The 26856-nt window shown below is 43.3% G+C and overlaps 1 protein-coding gene across 7 annotated transcripts in view; it reads left to right on the top strand.

Moving 5' to 3' along the window:
• LOC137350649 (CUGBP Elav-like family member 4) overlaps nt 1-26856 on the top strand; it is an 856190-nt gene that overhangs the window by 759877 nt on the left and 69457 nt on the right. For 5 of the 7 annotated variants that reach the window (XM_068015445.1, XM_068015439.1, XM_068015442.1 and 2 more), the window contains 6 exons: nt 4360-4503; nt 5871-6015; nt 8447-8620; nt 13161-13223; nt 20667-20747; nt 25474-25617. In XM_068015445.1, coding sequence (XP_067871546.1) covers nt 4360-4503; nt 5871-6015; nt 8447-8620; nt 13161-13223; nt 20667-20747; nt 25474-25617 — 751 coding nt within the window. The remainder of the gene's footprint in view (nt 1-4359; nt 4504-5870; nt 6016-8446; nt 8621-13160; nt 13224-20666; nt 20748-25473; nt 25618-26856) is intronic. The other 2 variants (XM_068015443.1, XM_068015444.1) reach the window with 2 other exon arrangements.

Below are 26856 nucleotides of genomic sequence, written 5' to 3'. Positions count from 1 at the left end.
GCTAATCCCCTGGGGACACAGGTTCAAATCCCACTATGGCAGCTGGTTGAATTTAAATTCAGTTAATAAAACATCTGGAATTGAAAGCTAGTCTCAGTAATGGTGTCATGAAACTATCATCGGTTGTTGTAAAAACCCATCTGGTTCACTAAGCCCTTTAGGGATGAAAATCTGCTGTCCTTATCTGGTCTGCCCTACTTGTGACTCCAGACCCACAGCAATGTGGTTGACTCTCTGAAATGGTCCAGCAAGCCACTCAGTTGTCCCAAACCACTACAAAAAAGTCAAAAAGGAGTAAAACTGTACAGACCACCTGGCATTGACTTAAGCACTGGAAATGACAATGGACCACCCAACCGTGCAAAGTCCTCCTTATTAACATCAGGGGGCTTGTGCCAAAATTGGGAGAGATATTCCACAGACAAGTCAAGCAACAGCCTGATACAACCACATTCACAGGATCATACCATACAGGCAATGTCCCGGACACCAACAGCATCAGTGGTACAGGACAGACCCACCAGAGGTAGTGGCACAGTGGTATATAGTCAGGATGGAGTCGCCCTGGGACTCATCAACATTGACTCTGGACCCCATGATGTCTCATGACATTAGGTCAAACATGGGCAAGGAAACCTCCTACTGATTACCAGCTACTGCCTCCCCTCAGTTGATGAATCAGTACATCTCCATGTAGAACACCACTTGGAGAAAGCTCTGAGCATGTCAAGGGCACAGGATGCATTCTCGTGGGTGGGGGGGTGGGGGTCGGGGGGGGGGGGGGGTGGACTTCAATGTCCATCAACAAGAGTGGCTCAGTAGCACCACTACTGGCAGAGTCCTGAAGGACGTATCTGCCAGACTGGGCCTGCGGCAGGTGGTGAGAGAAACAAGAGGGAAAAACATACTAGACATTGTCCTCACCAATTTACCTACCGCAAAATCCCGCCTTCACACTGAGAAAACTCTCCACTGTGTTGTATAGCACTACCACTGTGCTAACTGGGATAGATTCAAAACCGATCTAGCAGCCCAAAACTGGGCATCCATGAGATGCTGTGGGCCATCAGCAGCTGCAGAATTGTATTCAACCATAATCTGTAACCTCATGGCCCAGCATATCTCTCACTGTACCATTACCATCAGGCCAGGGGATCAACCCTGGTTCAATGAAGAGTGCAGGAGGGCATGCCAGGAGCAGCACCAGGCATACCTAGAAATGAGGTGTCAGCCTGGTGAAGCTACAACACAGGACTACTTGCATGCCAAACAGTGGAAGCAGCGTGCAATAGACAAAGCGAAGCGATCCCACAACCAGAAGACCACATCCAGTCGGGAATAGTGGTGGACAATTAAACAACTAACAGAAGGAGGAGGCTCCACAAACACAGGTCTACTTGCATGCCAAACAGCAGAACAGAGCTAAGCAAACCCAGAATCAACGAATCGGATCTAAGCTCTGCAGTCCTGCCACATTCAGATGTAAATGGTGGTGGACAATTAAACAACTAACAGGAGACGAGGCTCCACAAATATCCCCATCCTCGATGGGGGAGCCCAGCACATCAGGGCAAAAGATAAGGCTGAAGCATTTGCATCCATCTTCAGCCAGAAGTGCTGAGTGGATGATCCATCTTGGCCTGCTCCTGAGACCCCCAGCATCATAGAAGCCTGTCTTCAGTCAATTCAATTCACTCCACGTGATATCAAGAAACGGCTGAAAGCACTGGATACTGCAAAGTCTATGGGTCCTGACAACATTCTGCCAATAGTACTGAAGACTTGTGGTCCAGAAATAGCCACACCCCTAGCAAGGCTGTTTCAGTACAGCTACAACACTGGCAACTACCCAACAATGTGGAAGCCTGCCCAGGTATGTCCTATCCACAAAAAGCAGGACAAATCCAACCCAGCCAATTACCGCCCATCAGTTTACGGTCAATCATCAGCAAAGTGATGGAAGGTGTTGTTGACAGTGCTATCGAGCGGCACTTGCTCAGCAATAACCTGCTCACTGATGCTCAGTTTGGGTTCTGCAAGGGTCACTCAGCTCCTGTCCAAACATGGACAAAAGAGCTGAACAAAAGAGAGAAGGTGAGAGTGACTGCCATTGACATCAAGGCAGCATTTGACCGAGTGTGGCATCAAGGAGCCCTAGCAAAATTGAAGTCAATGGGAATCAGGGGGAAACTCTCCACTGGTTAGAGTTATACATAGCACAAAGGAAGATGGTTGTGCTTGTTGGAGGCCAATTATCTCAGCTCCAGGACATCGTTGCAGGAGTTCCTCAGAGTAGTGTCCTAAGCCCAACCATCTTCAGCTGCTTCATCAATGACCTTCCCTCCATTATAAGGTCAGAAATGGGGATGTTCGCTGAAGATTGTACGATGTTCAGTACCATTTGCAATTCCTCACATACATGTCCATGTGCAATGGGATCTGGACAACATTCAGGCTTGGACTTATAAGTGGCAAATAATATTTGCGCCTTAAAAGTGCCAGACAATGACCATTTCCAACAAGAGAGAATCTAACCATCTCCCCTTGGCGTTCAACGGCTGAATCCACCACTATCAACACCCTAGGGATTGCCATTGACTAGAACCTGAACTGGAGCGGCCATATAAACAATATGGCTACAAGAGCAGGCCAGAGACTGGGAATTCTGCAGTAAGTCTCCTCCTGACTCCCCAAAGACTGTCCAACACCTACAAGGCACATGTCAGGAGTGTGATGGAATACTCCCCACTTGCCTGGATAAGTGCAGCTCCAACAACACTCAAGATGCTCATCACCATCCAGGACAAAGCAGTACATTTGATTAGCACCCCATCCACCACCTTCAACATTCACTCCCTCCACCACCGACGCACAATAGCAGCAGTGTGTGCCATATACAAGTTGCACTGCAGCAACTCACCAAGGCTCCTCCGACAGCACTTTCCAAACCCACAACCTCTACCACCTAGAAGGACAAGGGCAGCAGATGCATGGGAACACCAGCACTTGCAAGTTCCCCTCCAAGCCACACACCATCCTGACTTGGAAATATATCGCCGTTCCTTCGCCGTCACTGGGTCAAAATCCTGGAACTCCCTAACAGCACTGTGGGTGACCTGCACCAGATGGACTGCAGCAGTTCAAGAAGGCAGCTCACCACCCCTTCTCAAGATCTATTCGGGATGGGCAATAAATGCTGGTCTTGCCAGCAATGCCCACATCCCATGAAAGAATAAATAAAAATCCTATGGCACTTATTTCACAGAAGAACAAGGGCTTTTTGCCTGGTGTCCTGGCCAACAAATGTCACTTACCAAACATCATTATCTGCTCGTTATCACATTGATGTTTCTGGGAGCTTGCTGTGTGCAAATTGGCTGCTGTCTTTCCTACATTACAACAGTGAATACACTTCAAAAGTACTTCATTGGCTGGCAATGCAAGTCATTTTTTGCCCATCATTTTGATGTGTGAATAAAAATTGTAATTGTTAACAGTAAAAAACTAAAGAACACAGGATGGAAAAATGTAAACTAAATTCCTGTTGACCGTGGTTGAGTTTACTCAACACTCAGCAAAGATGCAAGAAAGGTTTTGTGTGTGATAAATGCTGCAGGTCATAGTGATAGTAGAACCTGCTATGTTTCCCCAGTGATCTATCTGCTCCCACGGCACCTCCAACAGTGCAGCACTCCCTCACTTCTGCACTGGAGTGTTTGGGCTAGATTTTGTAATCAAATCTTTGAAGTGGGTCTTAAACCCAAAACCTTCTGATTCAGAGGTGAGAGTGCTGCCCAGTGAGCCACAGCTGTAGGAGTTTATACAAGGGACATTAGCTGTTTGTGATGGCAAGGTGCATTGACAAGGGTGTGATATCATTGATGACGTCGTGCGAGTCTAAATCATAACCTTGCTCAAGTGTGTCTCGTACATCAAGGCTCACTTCTGATCTAAGTGGGTTCTTCCTAGTTGCACAGTGTCATTTCTTTCTACGGACATGAGCTTCGTATAATCCGAGTTTTGCGGAGTATCAATTACCTGATTTGTATCAAAAGTAAAAAAAAAAAGGACAGGCATTTCACCTGCAAAGTATTAAGCAATTGATCTTCAGTACTTAAGTCTCAAAGCCCGACTACTCTGTGGTATCTGCGATTGATCCAGAAGTGAAGAGAAAAATGGGATCTGGGCTAGAGGCAGTGATCCCATGTCATCGTCAAGAATACTTATTTTATTAATCAAACAGAAAAATAAAATTATAATTCCAAATATAATTCCGCGGCATTGCAAGCCCTGTGAACTGTGCATAAATCTGACGGCCAGCTTTCCTGTCCTCCTGAACATCCCTCTTCCTTCTTCCAGGGGGCATCGTCCAGCCTGGTGGTGAAATTTGCAGACACAGATAAGGAACGCACTCTGCGACGCATGCACCAGATGGCGGGGCAGCTTGGCATCTTTAATCCGATGGCAATCCAGTTTGGCGCATATGGAGCCTACACTCAAGCGGTAGGTAACCCAGCACTGCACCAGCTATAATACGCAAACACCGCAGTTCACCAAATAGGACGCAGCTAATGCGATAAGTTTATTTTTCTCCTTAATCCAGAGACCTAACTCTACAGAATCAATGAATCTTTCAGCACAGGTATTTGGCCCATCGCGTCCATGCCACCCCTCTGAAAAAGTTATCCATTTATCCCAATCCCTTTATGGATTCTGCTTCTCCCGCTCTCTGAAACTGTGTTCCATGTCCCAACAACCCTCTGCATCGGAAGAATTCCTTCTAACCTCTCCCTTTGTTCTTTTACAGCTAATCTAAAACTTACACCCTTTTTTTTTTACACCTTTTTTACCTGTGTTTTTTTTACACCTGTTTACCAGGTCACTTACCAGTGGACATCATTTTTTCCTTGGCAAAACCCCTCATAATTCTGAACCTTTCTATCAGACCACCTATTAACCTTCTGTGTTCCAGTGAAAATAGCCCCAGTTTCTTTGGTCCCTTCTCAAAAAACAATTGATAAATTTGTAAGTGTGTTCGGATCCTCCAATATCTGGTGTGAAAAATGGGAGCTTATTGCTGAGGCTGTTAATGCAATGAAATGCTGAGCCATGTGATTTAATATTTACTTATTATGGCTGTAAGAATCTGAGGATATTTTCAGAATGCCAAAATGCATTAGTTTGTTTTACAGTAACTCCAGGAAAAAAATGAAGAATGTTAACCATGATTTAATAGCAACTTCATGTGTACTTGTCTTGTTGAATTGGGGTTATAGTATAAGAAAGAAGGATTCACTCATCAGCCTGAACCTCCTGTTCTATGTTTAACAAGACATTACATGCACAGATCTATTGTTGCTTAAATTACCGCTGTCTTGTTCAGATCATTTCTCCCATGTCATTGGTATATGGTGGCCACTCCACTCAATTTGTTTCAATCTGAACCATCACAAAGCTGGTCCTGTACAATCGAGCTCATTCTGCCCGGGCACAAGTTTCTTAACTGTCAGTCTCCATTTTTTTCTTCATACTCCTTGCCCTCACTGCCTCCAGCCCAGAGAAAATAAAACCTGCTCGAGTCCTCTTTCATCTCGATCGCATTTCCAGCCAAGGTGCTGTTCCTACTGGGCCTTTGTAGCTGGATTGAGGTGAAGGTTTCCAGTGCTGGGGGATGGGCTGGATTCTCCTGGCTAGACGTAGAGAAAAAAAGAATCCCCTTGGCAGTTCCCATATTGTGCCCAAGCACTCAATATGCCACCATTCAATTTTGAGGCATATGTGTGGGCATCGACCAATGCGTAAGTGGCCTCTGCAATGCATAATCCAGCAAAAGACATGATGTTAAAATCTCTGGTTCCTTTCTCTTTCAGTTGATGCAGCAGCAGGCAGCCCTAATGGCAGCAGCACAGGGCACTTACTTGAATCCAATGGCTGCAATTGCAGCAGCCCAAATGCAGCAGATGGCGGCCTTCAATGTGAACGGACTCGTAGCAACGCCTATGACACCGTCCTCAGGTACGTCACTGACCCACGCCAAAAGTCCACCAGACCCCTCGAGTGCCTCAGTGGTTGTGGTGATTCTGATTGCGCGGTACGTGTTTGTGATCCTGGGTTTGCCGCACACAGCCACAAAGCTGGTTAGGATCCCCATGTGCGCAATGCCATTATCTAACTGCCTCATTGTCAGCTGCACCATTGAGCTCGGGGGGGGTGCCCCCTTCTTCTGGAATGATACTGAGCTGCACCCTTGGTCCTCTTGCAGTGTTGGCTGTGGCTCAGTGGTTAGCACACTGGACTCTGGGTTCAAGGCCCATTCCAGAGACTTGAGCACAATATCTGGACTGACACTCCAGTGCAGTAGTGAGGGAGTGCTGCACTATTGGAGGTGCCATCTTTTGGATGAGGCGATAAGTCAAGGTCCTGTCTACCCTCAGATGGATGTAAAAGATTGCACAGTACTAGTTTGAAGAAGAGCAAGGGAGTTCTTACCTGGTGTCCTTGCCAATATTTGTCCCTCAACCAACATTACAAAAATGATTATCTGGTCATTAACATTATCTGATTTGTGAGAGCTTGTAAATTGGTTTTTCCTATGTTACAGCAGTGATTACACTTCAGAATTAATTCATTGGCGGTAAATTGCTTTGGGCATGTCCTGAGGTCATGAAAGGAGCTATATAAATGCAAGTATTAATGGCAACAGATCCAAGTGACTTGTACCACGGTGCCCTCAGTAATGGGGAGACTACATAGTGGATCGTGCAGTCCGTTATGTTCTGCCCTTAGGGCAGGTCCTATCACTCAAATCTTACACGCTTGCCACTTACTCAGGGAATAGTAGCTGAGATGGTTTCCTATTGCCTTCCTCTTAGGTTTTAACCTTGCTCGAGCACATTCTTCTAGGTGGGCTGCAGCCAAGGCTAAAGAGTCAAACCTACTCTTTTTGATGGGGGTGGATGGACAGGGCTCATCAGATGCAAATCTGCCCACTGGACATCAATCCAGTTTTCAGAATCCATGCTTTCTGACTCAGAGGCAGGAACACTACCACTGAGCTTTGCAGTGTTACCTATTAAAGGTAATAGAAGCAATTGTTATTGTTACACTTCAGGCATTTTATCCAATCATTTCCATCTGTGAAAAATCACATTGCCTATTCGTTAAACACTGCACCACAATCTAGTTTTTTTATGTCGATAAACCTCAATGTTGTGGTTTGAAGAGGGTGGAGGGGGTTTAATTTCCTGTGTGCAGTCTTTTTACGTGCACTGGTTAAAATGCTTGGAGCAAATTCTTGTCTGTGCTACTTTAACACAATTGTTAAACTGCTTATTTTAAAACTCGTAATGCTCAGGAACATAGGACAGGAGGAAGCCATTTAGTCCCTTGAGACTGTTCCGTCACTCAAGGAGATCATGGCTGATCTGCGACGTAACTCCATATACCCACCTTTGCCCCATATCCCTTAATACCTTTGGTTAACAAAAATCTTTCAATCTCAGTTTTAAATTAACAATTGGTCTTGCATCAATTGCTGATTACGGAAGCAAATTCCAAACATCTACCACCATTTGCATGTAGAAGTGTTTTCCAATTTCACTCCTGAAAGATCTGGCACTAGTTTTTAGACTATGCCCTCTAGTCCAACCAGTGGAAATAGTTTCTCTCTATCTACCCTATCTGTTCCCCTTAATAGCTTGAAAACTTCGATTGAATGACCCCCTAACCTTCTAAGTTCTAAGAAATAGAACCTTAGTTTGTGTAATCTCTCTTCATAATTTAACTCTTGGGGTCCAGGTATCATTCTGATAAATTTATCCCTCCAAGGTCAATATATCCTTCCTTAGGTGTGGTGCTGAGAACTGCTTGCGGTACTTCAGATGTGGTCTAACGAGGCCTTGTATAACTGAAGCATGTAACTAGCCCCATGTATTCTAAATTGCCAAAATTAAGTGAGCAGAGGCAGGAATTTAACATGAGCAAATTAACCAGTGCTGTTGAAAAGGATATGAATTAAGGGCAAGATTTCCTATAGGTGTTGTTTGTAATGCATCATAAATGTATTTTTAAAGACCTTGTTATGCTTCCATTACAACTCGCGAACCCCTTTAGTATTTAATCAAATGTAACAATTAGAGTAATACACTTCTGAACTTTGTGCTTGCTTTAATATTGTTATATTAGTTTGAAAACATTAGTCCAGATATCTCCTTTGCTCGGCCCATCTCCAGTTCAATGGTACTACAGTAATTCCACTAATTGGGTAGGTTGGCGGTCCTAATTTATTGCACATAAGGGAAGCACTGTGATGATACCATCTTACACCTCAAATGCCTATTTATAAATGAGACCTGTGGCCTTGCAAGGAGATAAATGGCAGCCACTATAAATAAGCAGCCGAGTTTTGCTTCAGGCTTATGCTTACAGGAGTGTATTTTCTTCACAGATTGTTGTTCGTTTTCTTCTATAGGCACCAGTACACCCCCTGGCATCAATGCAGCAGCTGTACCCAGCATAGCTACGCCCATTGGAGTCAATGGCTTTAGTGCCATGCCACCACAGACCAATGGGCAACCAACATCAGATACCATCTATGCCAATGGCATCCATCCGTACCCAGGTGTGTGCCAGGGAAACAATCACAAATTTAAAGAGGCTTGCTTTTTTGGAGGGTGGGGGGATCTAAAGCCACAATTATAAAGCAAAAAAATTTGCACACTGCATTTAAAATAAAGTTGATTTATTATCAGCTTTACAATAAAACCTTCTCTCATATCCTTTGGAGCCAGACAAGAAAAAATCTTGCAGCGAAGAGCAAGTTGCGAGAGAGCGAGCTCGAGACAGGACTGCGCTGAAGGGTGCTCTGTCTATGAAGTATCCATAGATAAATAGGGTGGATGTTCCTGATTCTGCATCCAGATGTTCGGAATTGCCCGGGTGCAGTAAAAACATGAAAATCAAAACTCATGCCTTTGTGAGTTTTCCCATTCATTTAAATGAATGAAGGACTCCTTTCTGGGAATACTTACCCAATTATCCCTGCATCCCAACAATCCAGAATGGACAGATGCCAGCAAAACCCATTCAAAAACGTCTTTAATTGTAAATTGTCATGTATCTGAGAATGTAATTGTGTTGGTATTTTGTATAATATCCCCATTATTAGTGCATGTCACATCAGTGATTGTGATATGCCTGTATCAGAAATTAACACGAGCAAGTTTGTGTGCTAATAATTTGTTCCTTAGTATAATGTTTGCAGATCAAGGTCTGATCACAGAGGACAGAACTGTGCTTGGTCCTTGCATTTTCTCTCCAAAATGTAGGGAAAAGGAGACTGTACACTGCAGTAATACAGGGGAAAGGAGCCAATCTGGGCACCAATGTGTAACAGCATCATAAGTGGAGAACACGTTTACAGACTCATTAAAAATATCGACGAGAGGAAGTCATGAGCACATGTAGCTGGTAATTTTGTGAGACTCCACTCCTTGCAGAGAGCCCGACTGGCAATAGGGAGCAGAGATGGGACTAAAACATTCGAGCCCTCATGTTATAGTACTTGCCATTATGGAGACCCTCTGCCATGCAATATTATTCCCCATATTGATCGGATTAATTGTTCCCCACCTCGCACCACGGACACTATATCTTAACATGTCCTGTTTAATATTTAAATGAAGCACAATGTTAATATACCCTATATATTAAAAAATGAACAGAGCTCTTCTGCATTTTAAATGATAGTGGTAGATGTGTACCCCTGGATGCCACTGGGTCCCACTTAAACCAATTGGAGAGTAAGTGCACTCACACAGTAGATCTTGCTTCATGCAAGATATGGTTTTCCTGAACTCTGAAACAGTGAATGCGTTTGCATTGGTTTTTCTAAGATGTGTAATTTTTAATTAATGTAGAGCAATTTTCATTCATTATTCAAGTTTGTTCTTGTTTCTCCTTACAGTGAAGTTTCCAAGCTGTGCTTGGCTCAGTTTAATAAGATGTGTTCATTTTCATAAACCCACTAATACAACTTAGAACTCTTCTATAATTACAATCATTGAGCGCAAAATTGCAGCGATAGAATGCAATTGTATCTCATTAAAATAGAAACTATCAGTCAAATGGATTTTTAAATGGTATAATTAGATAGAATTTATTTGCCTAAAAGTAATTGAGGTTATATGTCAGCATAGCCTGAGCTTATTTTGTATCAAACAGCTGCTTTGAAGCAAAAACAAAGTTTTGGTCAGTCATGGTTAATATTCTATGATCTGGTCCAGTTGGTTGTCTGTTTTCATTTGCACTCATTTATTATTTTTAGACGTAAATGGCTATGTAGATACATTAGCTGTCTAAATAATGGATGAATAACCGGATTAAATAAATAGATGGACGAATAGCTAGATAGTTAGTTAGGTAGACACATAGTTGAATGGTTAGACTGAGAGCTGGAGGAATGCATGGATAGTTATACAGAGGAATAAGCACGTACATGGCCAGAGAGATAAATGGAAAATGGATGGATAGCCAATATTAAGAAATGACTGGTTAAATAGAATACCTAGATGAATGGTTAGATGGAAAAGTGGAAGGCTAGATTATATTGCATTGGCTGGACAGATGTGTAGATCAGATAGATAGATTAGCTAAATAGAAAAATAGGTACATAGAAAGCCTTGATTGAAAGCTGCTGTGAGAATTATCTAGATAGATCAATGGATGGATGATTAGATGAATTGTCAGCGTGGATGGATTGTCACGATAGATAAATAGATTACTTTGATAATTGGATGCACGGCAAGACAGAACCTAGATAGATATATTGATGTATAGATGTGTGGATGGATTGCTTGATTAAAAATAGACTAACTGATTGAAATAAATTTTTGTCTTCTAAGAAGAATTCACTTCAAATATGTGAAGAAAAATGATTGAGTTACTCAACTCCTATTCCATAAAGGTTGTAAAACAAAACATGGCCAGTTATTGACAGAAAGAGCAATTACTGTTATCAAGCAGTACTGGGGAAAAGCACCAAAATGGATTTCAATTAGAAATGCATTTATTTGACAGCAAAAACATTGACCAGATTCAGTGAATTGATATGCCTGCACCTTATAGGAACTGGCACACAAGTCTTATGGTACTTTTAAAAAAAATATTTATTCCCCAATTTTATTAGAAGTTACACGTCAAACCCCAGTCTCTCTGTTCAGTTATTTCTTTTGCTAGTAAACTGAGCAGCATGATTTTAAAAGGGAAAATGCTGCATTTCTGCTACAGATTTAACATAATTAACCCGTTGTCCACTTTCCTGGCTCCCATAGTCTAGTGCTTACATGTACAAGGCATCTATTTTTCTCGTGGCCTGGAGTGTACCCAATTGAGCTATTTATTTTCCAGCTGATAACAGTAAACCATATATCCAAGATTATGCGTGCTGGAATGCACTGCCTGAAAGGGTAGTGGAAGCGGATTCAATAGTAACTTTCAAAAGGGAATTGGAGAGATACTTCAAAAGTGAACTTTTGTAGGACTATGGAAAAAGAGCCTATTGAGATAGCTCTTTCCAAGAGCCAGCACAGGTGCAATGGGCTGAATGGCCTTATTCTGTGCTGTATGGCTCCAAGACATCCAATTCTACCTGGAGACCGCCCTGCCCCCCCCCCCCCACCCCCACTGTTCACCTTGAAAAAATATATACGTAATGGGGAACAGATTTCAGATTAATTCACTTTTAGGTGCTTGATTTCGAATCTGAACTCTAACCTCTAATTAGCATATCATTTCTGAATTCAGGATGTATTACTAGAAAACCTGAGTGACCGTTTGAGGGAAAGTTGAAGTTAATAACCATTTTTACTGTAAGTACGCAAGGTACTGAGGTTCCAGTTATTGCGAGTGGCTCTCAATTCAAATCTCATTTCAGACTGATGATTGACATGCAAGTTTTATGTCCACTTGTTTCAATAGCCTTTAAATCCACCTCTACAGATCATTACTATCCATCACATACTTCTGCGTATCATTAAGCTATCATTTCTGTGACTTTTATTCTACTGCCACATAGTGACCAAGCAAATTTTATTGACTCCATTTAAGTATGTATTTGAATCTGAGATTACAATGTCTCAAGTCACTTCTTGTTAAGTCTCATCTTACAGAATTGCAATGTGTTAAAATATTTTCAATGGTCCAACTTCCCATTCAATCCAATGTGTCACATAATTTCCCATTCTATGGAATTCCAGGGTGTTCCTATTCACTCCTATTCCATGGAATTCCAGTTCACACTCTATCATATGGAATGCAATGTGTTAAATCACTGCCGGTGCATAGAATTCCTAAACTCGGCAAACAATGTATCTTCCACCCAGTGTCAATATGTTGCATGTTACGCACATTGTCCTTTGTGTAATTCAATATTTTCTCGGCTTCGAAGAAACGTGACAATCATCGTTGCTTGAAATAGAGTTCAGAAGTTGTGAAAAGTTAGTTATGTATTTGACATGACTTGGCTGTTCCCCAAGTAAAGACAAGTTAATGAGTGACGTTTGGAGTAATTAGTTAATGAAGTGGCTGCTCAGTATCGAGCCATACAGAACAAGGGACATCAGAAGGTGCATTGCATGATGTCCACCACTCGAGGACACACAGCCTACGTTGTGCCAAGTGAAGCAATAGATGAACCTGTGAAAATGATGGGCTGGAAAAGAGCAACTATTCCACCAAGCCTACCCCACATTCATGATGGCTGAAGCATCATGACTGGGTGCATCCAATCCCTCTGCAACCATGTAATCTCCTGGGACAGCCAAAACAAAAGCAGGGCCAATAAGGGGAAAAAGCCTGGAAAATGTCTTCCTGGACCACCTCAGCCGATCGAAACCAGATTATGTACCTATAATGTATAATATGTGTGCTTCTAGATTATGTGTTTGTACTTTGTGTTCTTGTGGTTAATATATGCTAAAGAATCTATGCCTTTGGCATGACCTCAATCTTTCTCCTTCTCTCGCGCTCGCTCTCTCTCTTACTCTATGATTTGGCTCTATTCTGCTTTGGGGGTATTTTTTGCAGGTAGGCTTCCCTGTGTTTTACACTTGATGAATCTGCTTTATTCATTCTGTGCTTCTCCCTCCTCTTTTTCTTCCTAGCACAAAGCCCAACAGTGGCCGATCCCTTACAGCAAGCTTACGCAGGCATGCAGCACTATACAGGTCATTAATATTGCATTCATAATTATGGCCGTTTTTTTTGTAAAATGGCCTGTTTTCTCTCGGTTCTGTTGACCTTTTAAAAAAAAATTGGTGTTGTACAAACAAGTAATTCAAGTAACATCATAACGAGTAAATGTTGTATGAGGTGGGTGGTGGGGGGTTGGTTGCAGAGAGCAAGTGGCTCCCATCAGGTTGAAAGATTTGTTTCTCTATCTGACCCAGTTCAAATGAGGATTTTTTTTTTTACGCAGTGAGTTGTTACGATCTGGAATGCACTGCCCGAAAGGGCGGTGGAAGCAGATTCAGTAGTAACTTTCAAACGGGAATATGATAAATACTTGAAGGAAAAATATTTCAGGACTATGAGGAGAGTGCAGGGGGATTGGGATTAATTTGTTAGCCCTACCAAAGAGGTGGCTCAGGCACGATGGGCCGAATGGCCTCGTTCCGTGCTGTATCATTTCCAAGATTCCAAAAATATGATGAAGAAAGTAACATTAAAGCGAGCCACAGAGGCCAGAAGGATTTCAAGTTCAATCAGTATTGCATTAGCTGAACTGAGCCATCGGTTGGGATACCATACTTGGCATCAGCACTTCTGGACCAGGGCAACAGAGCATTGGTCAAGATTCCTGCCCATCGTTGTTGCCCTGTGACTCTGTTCTTGGGCATCTGTGGGTGTCAAGCGAGGCCTGGACCAGTATCTGCTCTGGTCAAATAGGCCACTGGCACTTGCAATCCAGGTTCATATAGAAACGATGGTTGTTTGGGCGAACTGCCAGTAGGACCTTGCCTTAGCGCAAGAATCAGCACTTTGGGGAGGTTGGGGGGGGGTGGGGGAGCATTATGCAAATAGATTCTGAGGAGCAATTACAAGGCATTGATCTTGGGGTGACTTCGCAAACTGTGGAGTGAATATTTGAGTTTGCTGTCTTGCAGAGACTCCCAGCTATTGTTTGTGCAAAACACTGCAACATCAGTGGGATGGTCTTGCTCTGTTTTGAAGACATCGGGACCCTATGTTGACTTAATGGAGATGTCTATCCTAAAAAATAATGATGCTATCAATTACTGAAACTTAAAGTATATATACTTTTTAAATTGACAGTATTAGAGCATTCTGGGTGGTTGGGAGAGGAGCACGGCAGCCTCTTAGTTGGGGAAAAAGGCTAACTTGGTTGAAAAATTGAAGTAATTGTTGACCTTGTTACATAAATGAGCATTGCCTGTAGTGTGCACAAGTACCATGACTCTCCCTTTCTGTGACCAGTGTTCCACGTGTTTTTGATTTTGGGTGGATTCTTGTCAAATCACCATTTATATACTGAGCTTTCTTGGCCATTCAGTTAGATCATGGCTGATCCTTTTTATTCGTTCATGGGATGTGGGCATCACTGGCTAGAGCAGCATTTTATTGCCCATCCCTAATTGCCCTTGAAAAGGGAAGTTCGATCTGCAACTTAATTCCATTTCCTTGCCTGGGCTCCATATGCTTTCTTCCCTTTACCCAACGCAAGACTTTCGATCTCAGTCTTGAATGTCCCAATTGACCCAGCATGCGCAACGTTTTTTGGGGAAGAAAGTTCCAGATTTCTGCAGCCCTTTGCGTGATGTGATGCGGCATTAGCAGCTCCCTGCTTCATCTGTTTCTGAAATGCTGAGCACTATCGATGGGTACAACTCAATCCGGACTGACGATGGAGTCAATTCGGGCAGTGCGCTGATACTTTCTGAGCGGTAAATTGGACGCGCCTCCCTCCCTGGCCAATATTCCTTTCCTCGCTGCGGCCAAATGATCCAAAGCTCCAAAATGAAGGGCCAGGAAGATCAACCCTTTAAATGTCGTTATACTCTGGTTTTCCCCTGTACCAAATACATTGGTCTTGAAGGCTGGAAAATGGCTCTGTTAGCATCATTGGTGGATAAATTCTAAATCAGAACACCAGTTAGCATCAACAACTTGAGTAAGATGAAAATTAATGAGGGCAGAGCGTTGAGCATTATATAAAGGTGTCCAAGGCCTTTATTGAAATGCAAAGTGGCGCAGTGGTTAGCACCGCAGCCTCACAGCTCCCGCGACCCGGGTTCAATTCTGGGTACTGCCTGTGTGGAGTTTGCAAGTTCTCCCTGTGTCTGCGTGGGTTTCCTCCGGGTGCTCCGGTTTCCTCCCACATGCCAAAGACTTGCTGGTTGATAGGTTAGTTGGCCATTATAAATTGTCCCTGGTATAGGTAGGTGATAGGGAAATATAGGGACAGGTGGGGATGTGGTAGGAATATGGAATTAGTGTAGGGTTAGTATAAATGGGTGGTTGATGTTCAGCACAGACTCGGTGGGCCGAAGGGCCTGTTTCAGTGCTGTATCTCTAAAACTAAAAAACTAAAACTAAAACTATTCCATCTCACAACCTGGGAGGTATTGTTGCAGAACTGATTACTCACCCTCTATTGAACTCATCCTATGTTCATCCTGCTATTTTCCAAATGGGGCGAGTTCTATAACCGGAGGTGATTCCCTCCTCCAAATCAGATGGTGAAGCTGAAAATGATCCCATAAAGGGGAGTTGGCGTCGATTAAGCTGTCTTGCTATAACCTCTTACCTTCTGATAAAAATAGCTGGCCAGTAAATGTTTGAATGTAGTACAATAATAAGGATCATTTGCGTCACAACAACAACTTGCATTTATATAACACCTTTAACCTAGTGAAACAACCAAGAGCTTCACAGGAGCATTATCAGACAAAATCTGACCCCTAAATCACTGATTATCTATATAAAAAAAATAAGTAAAACTAAGACAGCATCATAAAATTCTGCCTTTAATTGCAGCAGATGTGGCATCTGCTATAGTTAGATCTTTCTTCAGGAGCCATTATGACATATCTTTCTCCCCCAATTTATTCCCCTCCATCTCCTGAAGCCACTGATGGTGCAGATATTTCTGGGGCACCCACTAACTTCCCATACACCACACAAGTGGCCAATCTTCATGTGTAAGCCTAATCAGTGATCGTTAACAAAGCCTTCAACTGTTGGGAGCATCAAAGATGAGCATGATCCTGTCCTCAGTGGATCTGCACCCAGGTGTATTGTCCAGGAGGAGTCTACCGGATTCAAAACCAGGAACATGGGCCTGGACTGATTTTATGACCCTCCCGACCTCAGCAGGCACCTTGACGACTTTGTAGTTCAGTGGTCCACGCTGAGCAGTTCCCTGATCAACTGCATCACTGGAGGAAGCCAGTTATATTTGTAGTGGAGTTTTTGGAACTGACATGAGCATTATCCAATATTCCCCAGTGAGGAAATAATCACCTTTAAATGAAGAGAGGTGCTGATTGCAGTGATTCCTGTAGCCTGTCATGTACCACGGGTAGAACAAGACTTTTTCTCATTGTGAAATACTCCAAAATGTGGACTTATTGGGAGAGAATGCCATTCACATTGTGTCGCTCATTCTGACTGGGGGGCAATAATTACTCCGTCCACTGAAGTGTTCAGTGTAACAATTATGAGGTCCCCAATATTTGGATGAAATTAGATGTATAATTTCTGACAGAACAGGATCTTTCGCTTTATGATGTTGGCAGGCAGTATTCATTTCTTCCCTCGCTGGTCCTGAGTGAGCTAGACAACTTGGGACAATGAAAACTACTTCATCACTTGAACTGCATATCAGCCAACTGTGCCTTCAATTATTGCCCAAAGGGATATTGATGGGGAAAAAAATCTTAGATATTTGATCTAACTATGACATCGAGACTATATAATCCTTGGAATCTGACTCCTTGGTTTCCAGAATGTTCTGATATTTGACTAACAATATCGAACACACTGGGGCTAACTCTAAATGGGGTCTTTGCTGTCGTTTGACATTTGCAATTGTAGGATTACTAGGAGTGCACCAACTACCTGCCAGAGAAAGGCCCTGAAATTCTGGGAGGGTTTTGGTGGGAGGTATTGAGGGGGGATCTGAGGCCTGCAGGGAAATACCTGCCCTGCCCTTTGACAATGACCCCAAACCCATCCCTGACCCTGTCTCTGACCCAGTGCCTGACCCTGGTACTATTGCTGGCACACGTGTGGTTCCGACCAACAGTTTTTCCAAGGCAATCGATTGCCCTTTCAAAACCCTCCTTCAGGTTTGAAAACGGCCCCTCCCAATCCTAATGACGTTGGATCTCACCAGGTTCAGAGATTTGCTCACGCAGCATAACGTCCCTTATTGAAACTGTATTAGTGTTGCCAACTCTGACTGGACATATTCCTGGAGGTTTCATCAGAAGCACTCTTCCCCCACTCCCACCATTGCTCGCCTAACACATCAATCTTTCTGTTGTGCAGCCTTCTCACACCAATTGCAAGGTGAACAGACTTTGTTGCCTGACTGGATGATTCTTTAACTGCTGGTCAAACAGCCATTTCTCCCTCATCTCCAATTTTTTTCTTAACTAGCAGGAGAAAGCGGTCAAAGAAAATGAAAAATAAAGCTATTTGTTTCCGGACCCCGATGATTTTTCTCCCCGTTTTGCTCACAGCAGTGTCCAAGAGATTAATCTTTACTTCCGGGAAAGTACAGGACAGTCCTGGAGAGTTGGCACCCCTGAACGATATCATATTAGCCCAGGATTTCAACTTAGGCAAAAAAGGGGTCAAATACAGAACAGCTGCTGGAATCAGGTTCCGCCTTGAATTCCTGTCCCCTTTGTGCCCCCGCCCCACCCTTATGCCAGCGCTGTCACTTCATCATTAAACCATGCACCCTGTACCCAGAAATTTTAGGGGAAACCTATCATTTTTATAAATGCATATTGTAAAACCTGCCTGACGGCTTTGGTTAGGTTTGCTGATTCCCCTCCCCCAACTTCATTCCCGGGTGATAAACTGTTAGGATTAGATGAAGTGGGTTAGGAGGAAGCTTGTGTGGAGCATAAAGGCTGGTATAGACCTATTGGGCTGAATGGCCTGTTTCCGTGCTGTAAATTCTGTGTATTATTGAACCACACAGAACCATAAAAGTACCGGGTTCGATCCCTACTTTTCTGCTGTGTATCTTGACCTCAACAACAACAGCAGCAGCAGCAGTCAGCTCACCCCAAGTGCCCTCAAAGGCCCTGGAATTGGGAGAAGAGACGAAAGCCAGCCTGGGTTCCTGCTCACGATTGCTGTCTAATGACCCTGTTAGAAAGTGCGTTGGTGTGTGGGGACATCAGGTGAGGTGCAGAATCTGGTTTGACTCTGGATCCGTCCTCCTTCACAAGTACCCCAGGATCAAATAGTTTGCTGAGACGCATTTCACACGTGAAGTAAGGGAGCACAAGGAGAGACAATCAGAAAAGAAAAGTACTAAACACTAAACAGAGTTCTATTTTAATGAGAAGCCAAGTTAGAGTTGAAGTTGAGGCAGCCAGGGCTGGTATTTTCAGACAGGTGTGCTGAACAGCTTGAAGACTCACCCCCCGTGCATCATTCATCCAACCCATTTCCCAGTGCAATGCTTGACATGACCACCTCGAGTCTGCGTCAGTCACTCCAGCTGACCCGGAGGGGCTGAAACCGGCTGGTTGGGAGATCCAATTCCCGAATTATTTCCATTTAAAACAAAATGAAGAAAAATACTTCTTCCCCCAAGTGAGTGTCACATCTCAGCAACGAAAGAAAAGCACACGGGAACCAAAGCAGTTTGTTGCATTGTGACTCCACTTGACACCTTTGCTGCCTTGAGTCAAGAGGAGTTGGCACTCTGTTAAGAAATTATGTGGCAGAAGTGGCATAGACTGGGCATTATGCCACAATTTATTTTTCAAAGAAATAAATAGAAATTAAAAATTCCTGAACTGATTGCAGCTGGAATCAAGCTGCCAGTCCACAAACCCATTTAATTTTCAATCAGAAATGAACAACAAGAACGATATTTATATAGCGTGGTAAAAATGTCCCGAGCCTTTTAGGAACACAGGGACAGGATGAGGCCATTCAGCCCCTCGAGTCTTCAGTTCAATCATGGCTGACCTGTATCATAATTCTATCTACCCGCCCTGGCTCTATATCCCTTTCTAACCCTTATCTAACCAAAATCTGTCAATTTCAGTTTTGAAATTTACAAGTGTTCCCCAGTCTCAACTGCTTTTTGGGGGAGAGACAGTTCCAGATTTCCGCTACCCTTTGTGTGAGGAAATGCTTCCTTGCATCACCCCTGAATGTTCTTGCTTCCATTCTAATAGGTTCGTATTTGGCCTTACTAACGTTTTCCCGATCGTAAAAAACTTGTGATTATGCGTTGGAAAACTAAGGAGTTAATTCCCTACTCTTGCACTCTTCAGCACTCACTAGAAGTATGGGATGAATCATCAGGGTAACCCTATCCCTGGACTGTGCTCTCTTTGAGCCCTGGTGGTTGTGTGGAATTGGCCTTTAGCATTAGGGTGCAAAGAATTCTATTTTTTTAGTAAATAGATAAGCTACTTCAGTTCCTACCAATAAGAAAAAGATGAACGGCAATGTCAAATAATTATTTCCTTTTCTCCCCTTGTTTAGGTTCTCCTGCTCCATGCTCCACTCCCCAATTGAGAGTGCAGCCAGGTAACCTGCACCCAGGACTCTACCAGTGCTACTCTTGAATTAGATGGGGGGGGGGGGGGGGGGGGGGGTCAGGGGTGCAGTGGGGGGGGGGGGGGTGGAATGCATGAGAGTGACCTGGAAGTGGAGCCGGGTGGAGTGTGGTGGGGGTTGCGTTCACTCGCCCTCCCATTATATTTCCCTCACTCCTTCCGGGAATCTGTCTGTTCTCTGCTTTTTACCGGCCTCTGTGACTGAGCTGGTGAATTGTCCTCGCGGGAAACTGTAGGCATGAAATGGCATCATGCCATGCCGTCACAGTCTGTCATTGCGCCAGCTTCGCCATGTAGCATTGACATAATAATTCCTGTGCGTTCCAATATGGCTGAATTTAGAAGGCAGCGGGGCAGTCGTCAAAGTAAAAACATCTTAAATCACTGTCACAGGACCTTGTGCACACTGTCAGGCCCTTACTGCCCATTGAATGAATGTCAATAACTTTGAACTCCTAAATACAATTTCAAAATATAGCAACATTTTGACAATATAACTGCCTTATAAGAGCCAAATTAAGGAATGGAAGGAAATGATTTGGTCTCTGAAAGCCACAGGCTTTTTAATTGAAACAGGTCTTGGGATATGCTAATATTGTTACTGAACCCAGTGTTGTTCTTGTTGCAATGGTTACCTTAAACTTCATTTTCTAATTACAGGGTATCTCTATCTTTACTCTAAAGAACACAGTAATGTGCCAATATTTTTGGGCATTTCCTGTTCTGCCCTTTAGTGGCCAAGTTAGTTGAACTGATTATTTACAGTGTTTGAAATATGCTGAAGGAATTAAATGGTTTATGAGACTGACTTCTTCCTTTGCAACTCAACAGCGGCCTATCCAGCAGCCTATGCTCCTATTAGTCAGGCGTTTCCACAGCAACCGCCCATAATTCCTCAGCAGCAAAGAGAAGGTAAGACAAAGGAAGCTTTGCTCAATTTTACTTCAATGTACTTGCCACTTTTGAAATAGCATTGTTCAAATTGGCCTACAAAGGAAGACTCAACTTCTGCGTGTGTTTTTAGTCAACAAAACTGTGTGTTTATTGGGAATTTGCAAGTGACTGTGAACATCTTGGCTTGAAGAAAAGCAGGCTCTGATTTATATGACTTAAAGGTGGTTAAATCCCAGCAGAAATGAAAACTATATTTCTATTGACATGGTCTCAATGTGGCATGACAAAGCGAAATTTGAGTGATTCTCTTGGATTATGAACACTTTTTTTAGTTGAAAATCTACACGTATATGTGTCATATGACATGAGAAATATCTCCAGTCATGAAGTGTCCATAAGTCATTCTTCACGAGTAATCCAATCAGGCTCACTTGGCATGACAGGCCATAGCCTTTTGGTATTATCTTTTGCTCATCAATCAGGTAAGCTTAAAAGAGAAGCGCAAGGGATTTCTGACAGATTGTACCTAACATGATTGTAAATTGACTGGATTATATTAACGTTTTTGAACAGTATTCGCAATTCACTATCCACATACCAGTTTCTCTGTGGAAATTGAACTAGCTCTCTCTCCCTCTCTCTCAATGTTTTTCCATCCCTCCCCTTGTCATTCAGTCGTTCTTCAACCAATATGGTGGATAGTTGGCCTGTTCCCATATTTCTCCCACTACAAGTTTGAGGCAGCCATTAATAGATGGCACAGATTGAGCATCTTTGATTGTCCCTCTTTCTATGTAGCCTGGCTGAGATCAAGACTCGTCGTGAATGGAGGAAGTTTGAGGAAAGGGAGGGAGGATCTGAGCCCTACTGCAAAACATTGGAGTATCAACATGTTGAATCATGGGCCATCTACACATAGATAGAATTTTAGTGCATCATGGATACTGATGCTGCTACTCATAATGAATTGGGCTATTTTAATTTGCTACACTTTTTTTTCCAAAAATATACCTTATTCATAAAAATCTGTAAAAAAAAAATGCATTACAGAACAGATGCAAGTTGATATTCCAGAAAGTGCAAAAGAAATCAGTTTTCTTCAATACAGAACGTGAGTTGCCTCACAACCCTTCCATTCCATTTTATATGCAATGTACATTTGCATTACACAGCAAAACCCATATTTTAGTGCATACAGCCCGAGGGGTTTTATACAGGTTCCAGCCCTTCGGTTCACCATGGCAAGAGGACCTTACACAGTGGTCTTTCCCCATTGACCCTTTTCAGCGGCTGGCCCAAGCTTTAGTGCGTCCCTCAGCACATAGTCCTGGACCTTGGAATGTGCCAGTCTGCAACACTCGGTCATGGACAACTCTTTGCGCTGGAAGACCAGCAAGTTTCGGGCAGACCAAAGAGTGTGTTTCACCGAATTGATGGTCCTCCAGCAGCAGTTGATGTTTATCTCTGTGTGCATCCCTGGGAATAGCCCATAGAGCACTGACTCCTGTGTTACAGAGCTGCATGGGATGAACCTCAACGAAAACCATTGCATCTCTTTCCACACCTGCTTTGCAAAGGCACATTCCAGAAGGAGGTGGGCAACTGTCTCTTCCCCATCACAGCCATCTCGAGGGCAGCGTGCGGAGGCGGTGAGATTCCGGGCGTGCAGGAAGGATCTGATTCTCACCACCAGCCAAGCCAAGTCTTGGTCCTTAAATGAAAGTTCTGATGATGAGGCGTTCTGCCAAATGACTTTGGCAGTCTGCTCGGGGTACCATCCGACAGGATCTACCATCTCCTTTTCCCTTAGGGCCTTGAGGACATTCCGTGCAGACCACTGCCTGATGGATTGGTGGTCAAAGGTGTTTTTCTGCACAAACTTTTCCACGAAGGAGAGATGGTACAGCACGGTCCAACTGGATGGAGCGTTCCGCGGCAATGTGACCAGACCCCTCCTTCGCAACACCGGGGACAGATAGAACCTGAGCACCTAGTGACACTTGGTGTTTGCGTATTGGGGCTCTACGCACAGCTTGATGCAGCTGCACACAAAGGTGGCCATCAAGATGAGGACAACGTTGGGTACGTTTTCTCTCCCCTTTATCCAGAGATTTGAACATCGTGTCCCTCTGGACACAGTCCATTTTGGATCTCCTGATTTCTTTTCCCAAAATATACTTTATTCATAAAAATCTGTAAAAAATACATTACAAAATAGCACCAAGTTGACATTTTAGAAAATGCAAAGGAAATCAGTTTTTTTCAATATAGGAATGAGTTGCCTCACAGCCCTTCATTTCCATTTTACATGCCATGTATATTTTACAGCAAACCCAGATTTGGTGTATACAGCCCGAGGGGTTTTCCATGGATCCAGCCCCTCAGTTCAGCTTGGTGGGAGGACTTTACACAGTGGTCTTTCCCTATTGAGCCTTTGCGGTGGCTGCCCCAAGCTTTAGTGCGTCCTTCAGCACGTAGTCCTGGACCTTGGAATGTGCCAGTCTGCAACAACTATTTGGGCTGGAAGACCAGCAAGTTTCGGGCAGACCAAAGAGCGTCTTTCACCGAATTGATGGTTCTCCAGCAGCAGTTGATGTTTATCTCGGTGTGCGTCCCTGGGAACAGCCCTAAGAGCACTGACTCCTGTGTTACAGAGCTGCTTGGGATGAACCTCGACAAAAACCACTGCATCTCTTTCCACACCTGCTTTGCAAAGGCACATTCCAGAAGGAGGTGGGCAACAGTCTCTTCCCCCACCACAGCTACCTCGAGGGTAGCGTGCAGAGGCGGTGAGATTCCGGACGTGCTGAAAGGATCAGACGGTAGAGCCCTTCTCACCACCAGCCAAACTACGTCTTGGTGCTCGTTTGAAAGTTCCGGTGATGAGGCATTCTGCCAAATAACTTTGGCAGTCTGCTCAGGGAACCATCCAAACCATTTTGGATCTCCAGATACCCTAATCATTTCCTCTGTTCCCTCCCAAATGAAATGGCAATGCTCCTTTAAAATGACTCTGAAATGTAGAGCTGGCTGTAACTCATTAAAGTCTTGTTGATTCTGTGGATGTGCTATGGTCATCTGAAAGTGTGAATGAAACAGTGCTGTTTTACAATTTTTGAAGATGCTGTCAATAAGCTAAACATCTCCTGGTACCTACACACACTGCAGCAGATGATGCTTTTGTCCTGCAGCAACTCACCCATTCGGCAATTTATTTAAATCTTCTTGATTGCATCACTTGCTGATTTGTTTGTGAAAATGCAAACTTTTTCTGAAATGTTGTAATGATACAGGAAGATCCTTCATTCCACTTGAAAATCTCTTTACCTGACTCCCGTCCCTAGTCCTGTTAATCTATCTTTTCAACATGTAGCATGGAACCTTGCAGAGACTCAGAAAGGGGTCTCAGTCCACCATTATAAGGAATTGATTCTGTAGGGAGTGAGCATTATCAGTCATAACAGTAGAATAAGCCCAACCACAGAATCAACATAGAATCATAGAATGGTTACAGAACAGAAGGAGGCCATTTGACCCATCGAGCCTGTGCTGGCTCTCTGCAAGAGCAACTCAGCTAGTCCCACTACCCTGCCCTTTCTCTGTAGCCCTGCAAATTTGAAGGACTTTAATGAGTTACAGCCAACGCTACATTCCCGATTCTTTTTAAACCTGACATCGTTATCTTATTTGGGAGGGAACAAAATGAGCATTAGGTGCTTTTGGGAAAAATAAAATTAATTCTCTCCTATCTTTCTTCCGAAGACACTGATTTTTGGTGAATGCAGGTGCCAGTGGCTCTACTATACCAAGTGATCATTATTCATTTAATTGTAGAGGAGATCATAGCCACGGCTCTTTGGAAACCCACACGAGCTTACTTTGCAGCCAGAGGCAACTACAGAGTACTCAGAAGCAGGATTCATTCATTCTTGGGATGCAGGCGTCACTGGAAAGGCTTCCTTTTATTGCCCGTCCCTAGTTACCCTGAGAAGATGGTAGTGATGATGATGGCTGTCTTCTGTAGATGTTAGTCCACTTCTGCGGTGAGTTAAGAATCAGCCACATTGGTGTGGAAACAGAGTCACACCCTGCCAGACCGGGTAAGGATCGTAGGTTTCCTTCCCAAAAGGACATTCATGAACTGGTTGGGTTTTTAATAACAATCCAACAACTTTAAGGACATCAGCTTTATGTTTGCGACATTTTTTAACTGAATTCAAATTCTCAAGCTACCATGAGCAGGATTTGAACTCATATTCTCTGGATTATTAGCTTAGATCACTAGATTACCAGCTCAGTAACATAGTCACGATACTACCATGGCCACAACATCTGTTGACACACAAGTACCTTATGTCCCTATATTTTCGACACACATCCCTATCGACTACACATTCTTATGCCAAGATGTCCAGATCACTTCGCTTTCGATACATCACGTGCTCATTGTTCTTTGTGGCTGACAGTCTCGTAGTTAACCTGTCCGAAGGTAATATCATCCACTATTTAGAAATAGGCAGATGTTGCAATAGAGTGGTTGATCCAGAGATAAATAGCAGACACTGTGGGGCACCCTTCTTGGCTCTTGGCTGATGGATTTTCCCCATCGGGAAGGCATACCTGTCAGTAGTGCCTCCCTTGGCCATCCATTCTTCGGTATGCAATGATGGGGAACAATTTAATACTGAGCGCCTTGGCACTTGAATACTGTAAATACCTGATGGTGTTATTTGTTCTCCTTCAGGACCAGAGGGCTGCAACCTGTTCATCTACCATCTGCCACAGGAGTTTGGGGATGCTGAGCTCATGCAGATGTTCATGCCTTTTGGCAACGTCATCTCTGCCAAAGTCTTTGTTGACCGTGCCACCAACCAAAGTAAATGCTTCGGTGAGTGAAATCCCTTATTGACTGGGCGGGGGCGGAAGTGGGGCTGGACCTGTGATTGTGTTTGATCTGTTGAGGGCAAAATAGCGGCACAGGGCACTAACAGACCCATGACTTGGTAATATTTGTAATCCTGGAGGATTTTCTATGAAGGCATCTTTAACTGCAGTTTCTACCAGGCAGATTGAAGTTGTTAAGTGAGTTTGCATTGCACGATAACTAGAGCCAGCCTTTAGATAACAGGGATTGTAATATGAATGATACCCAAGATGCAGTTTCATTTAAGGGCGCAATCTTCTCATCAGAGTTCATATGAACCTCTCAGTGCAGTTGTGGTTCATATTCAAATTAATTTGCATTTATTTTATGAATATTTCTGTGAATTACACTGTCACCCGAGAAACTGACTAGGAGAAATTGCTAAACCCGGCAATGTGAGGGAATTGCAGTGCATTTATTAAATATAGGCTGCTTGTGTTGATATGAATTAACACCAGTTGGTATCGTCCCTATATATTATCAGGAATTAGTATTAGTAGAGTTCTCAGAAGATTGAGGCACAATACTAGAAAAGATTGGACTAAGTGGCTCAAAAGGAGATGATTAAGGCAGGGCCTCATTCGGGTATAGAAGACAACAAACAGTATAGAAAAGGTAAATCTAAAACATTAATTCATTACCAGTAGTAGGACAAAGGGGGTACAGGTTCAAACAAGCAGTAAGGTCTGTTTTTTCTTTCACACAATATATGATTAGTATGTGAATTGAGCTTCTAATTGGGCAATGGAGGAATTGACAAGAATAAATTAAGAAACAATTAATGCTCAGATGTGAAGACAGTAGTCCCTTTCTAAATGAATGGACTGAGATGTAATATAAGGGATAATTTTACAAGGCACCGTTGCTGGTGCAGACCCCCTTTGATAAGGGAGTGGGGCCATAGATCTGTAGTTCTGATTCTCTGGTCTGCATTTACTGGTAGCTGGTCTGTAGTCTCCTGTGGTAATACAAACTGGAATCCGTCAATACCATTTGTAGGTTTTAAACCTCAACCCTCCCCCCACTTATAAAATTAATGCTATTGAAACGAAAAAATTATATTTTAAAATGTGTTATGGATATATTTATTGGTTTACGATTGTGCCTTTGTTGGGTAAATGAGTTGTGAAAATGTGATAAAGTCAGTGTGAAGTGCAGCAGGGTGTATCAGCGAGATTTGTATATCATCTGTGTTAGGTGTGA

Source organism: Heterodontus francisci, chromosome 35 (assembly GCF_036365525.1).
Source record: "Heterodontus francisci isolate sHetFra1 chromosome 35, sHetFra1.hap1, whole genome shotgun sequence".
Classification (NCBI taxonomy): domain Eukaryota; kingdom Metazoa; phylum Chordata; class Chondrichthyes; order Heterodontiformes; family Heterodontidae; genus Heterodontus; species Heterodontus francisci.
This window is presented reverse-complemented; position numbering and strand designations above follow the sequence as displayed.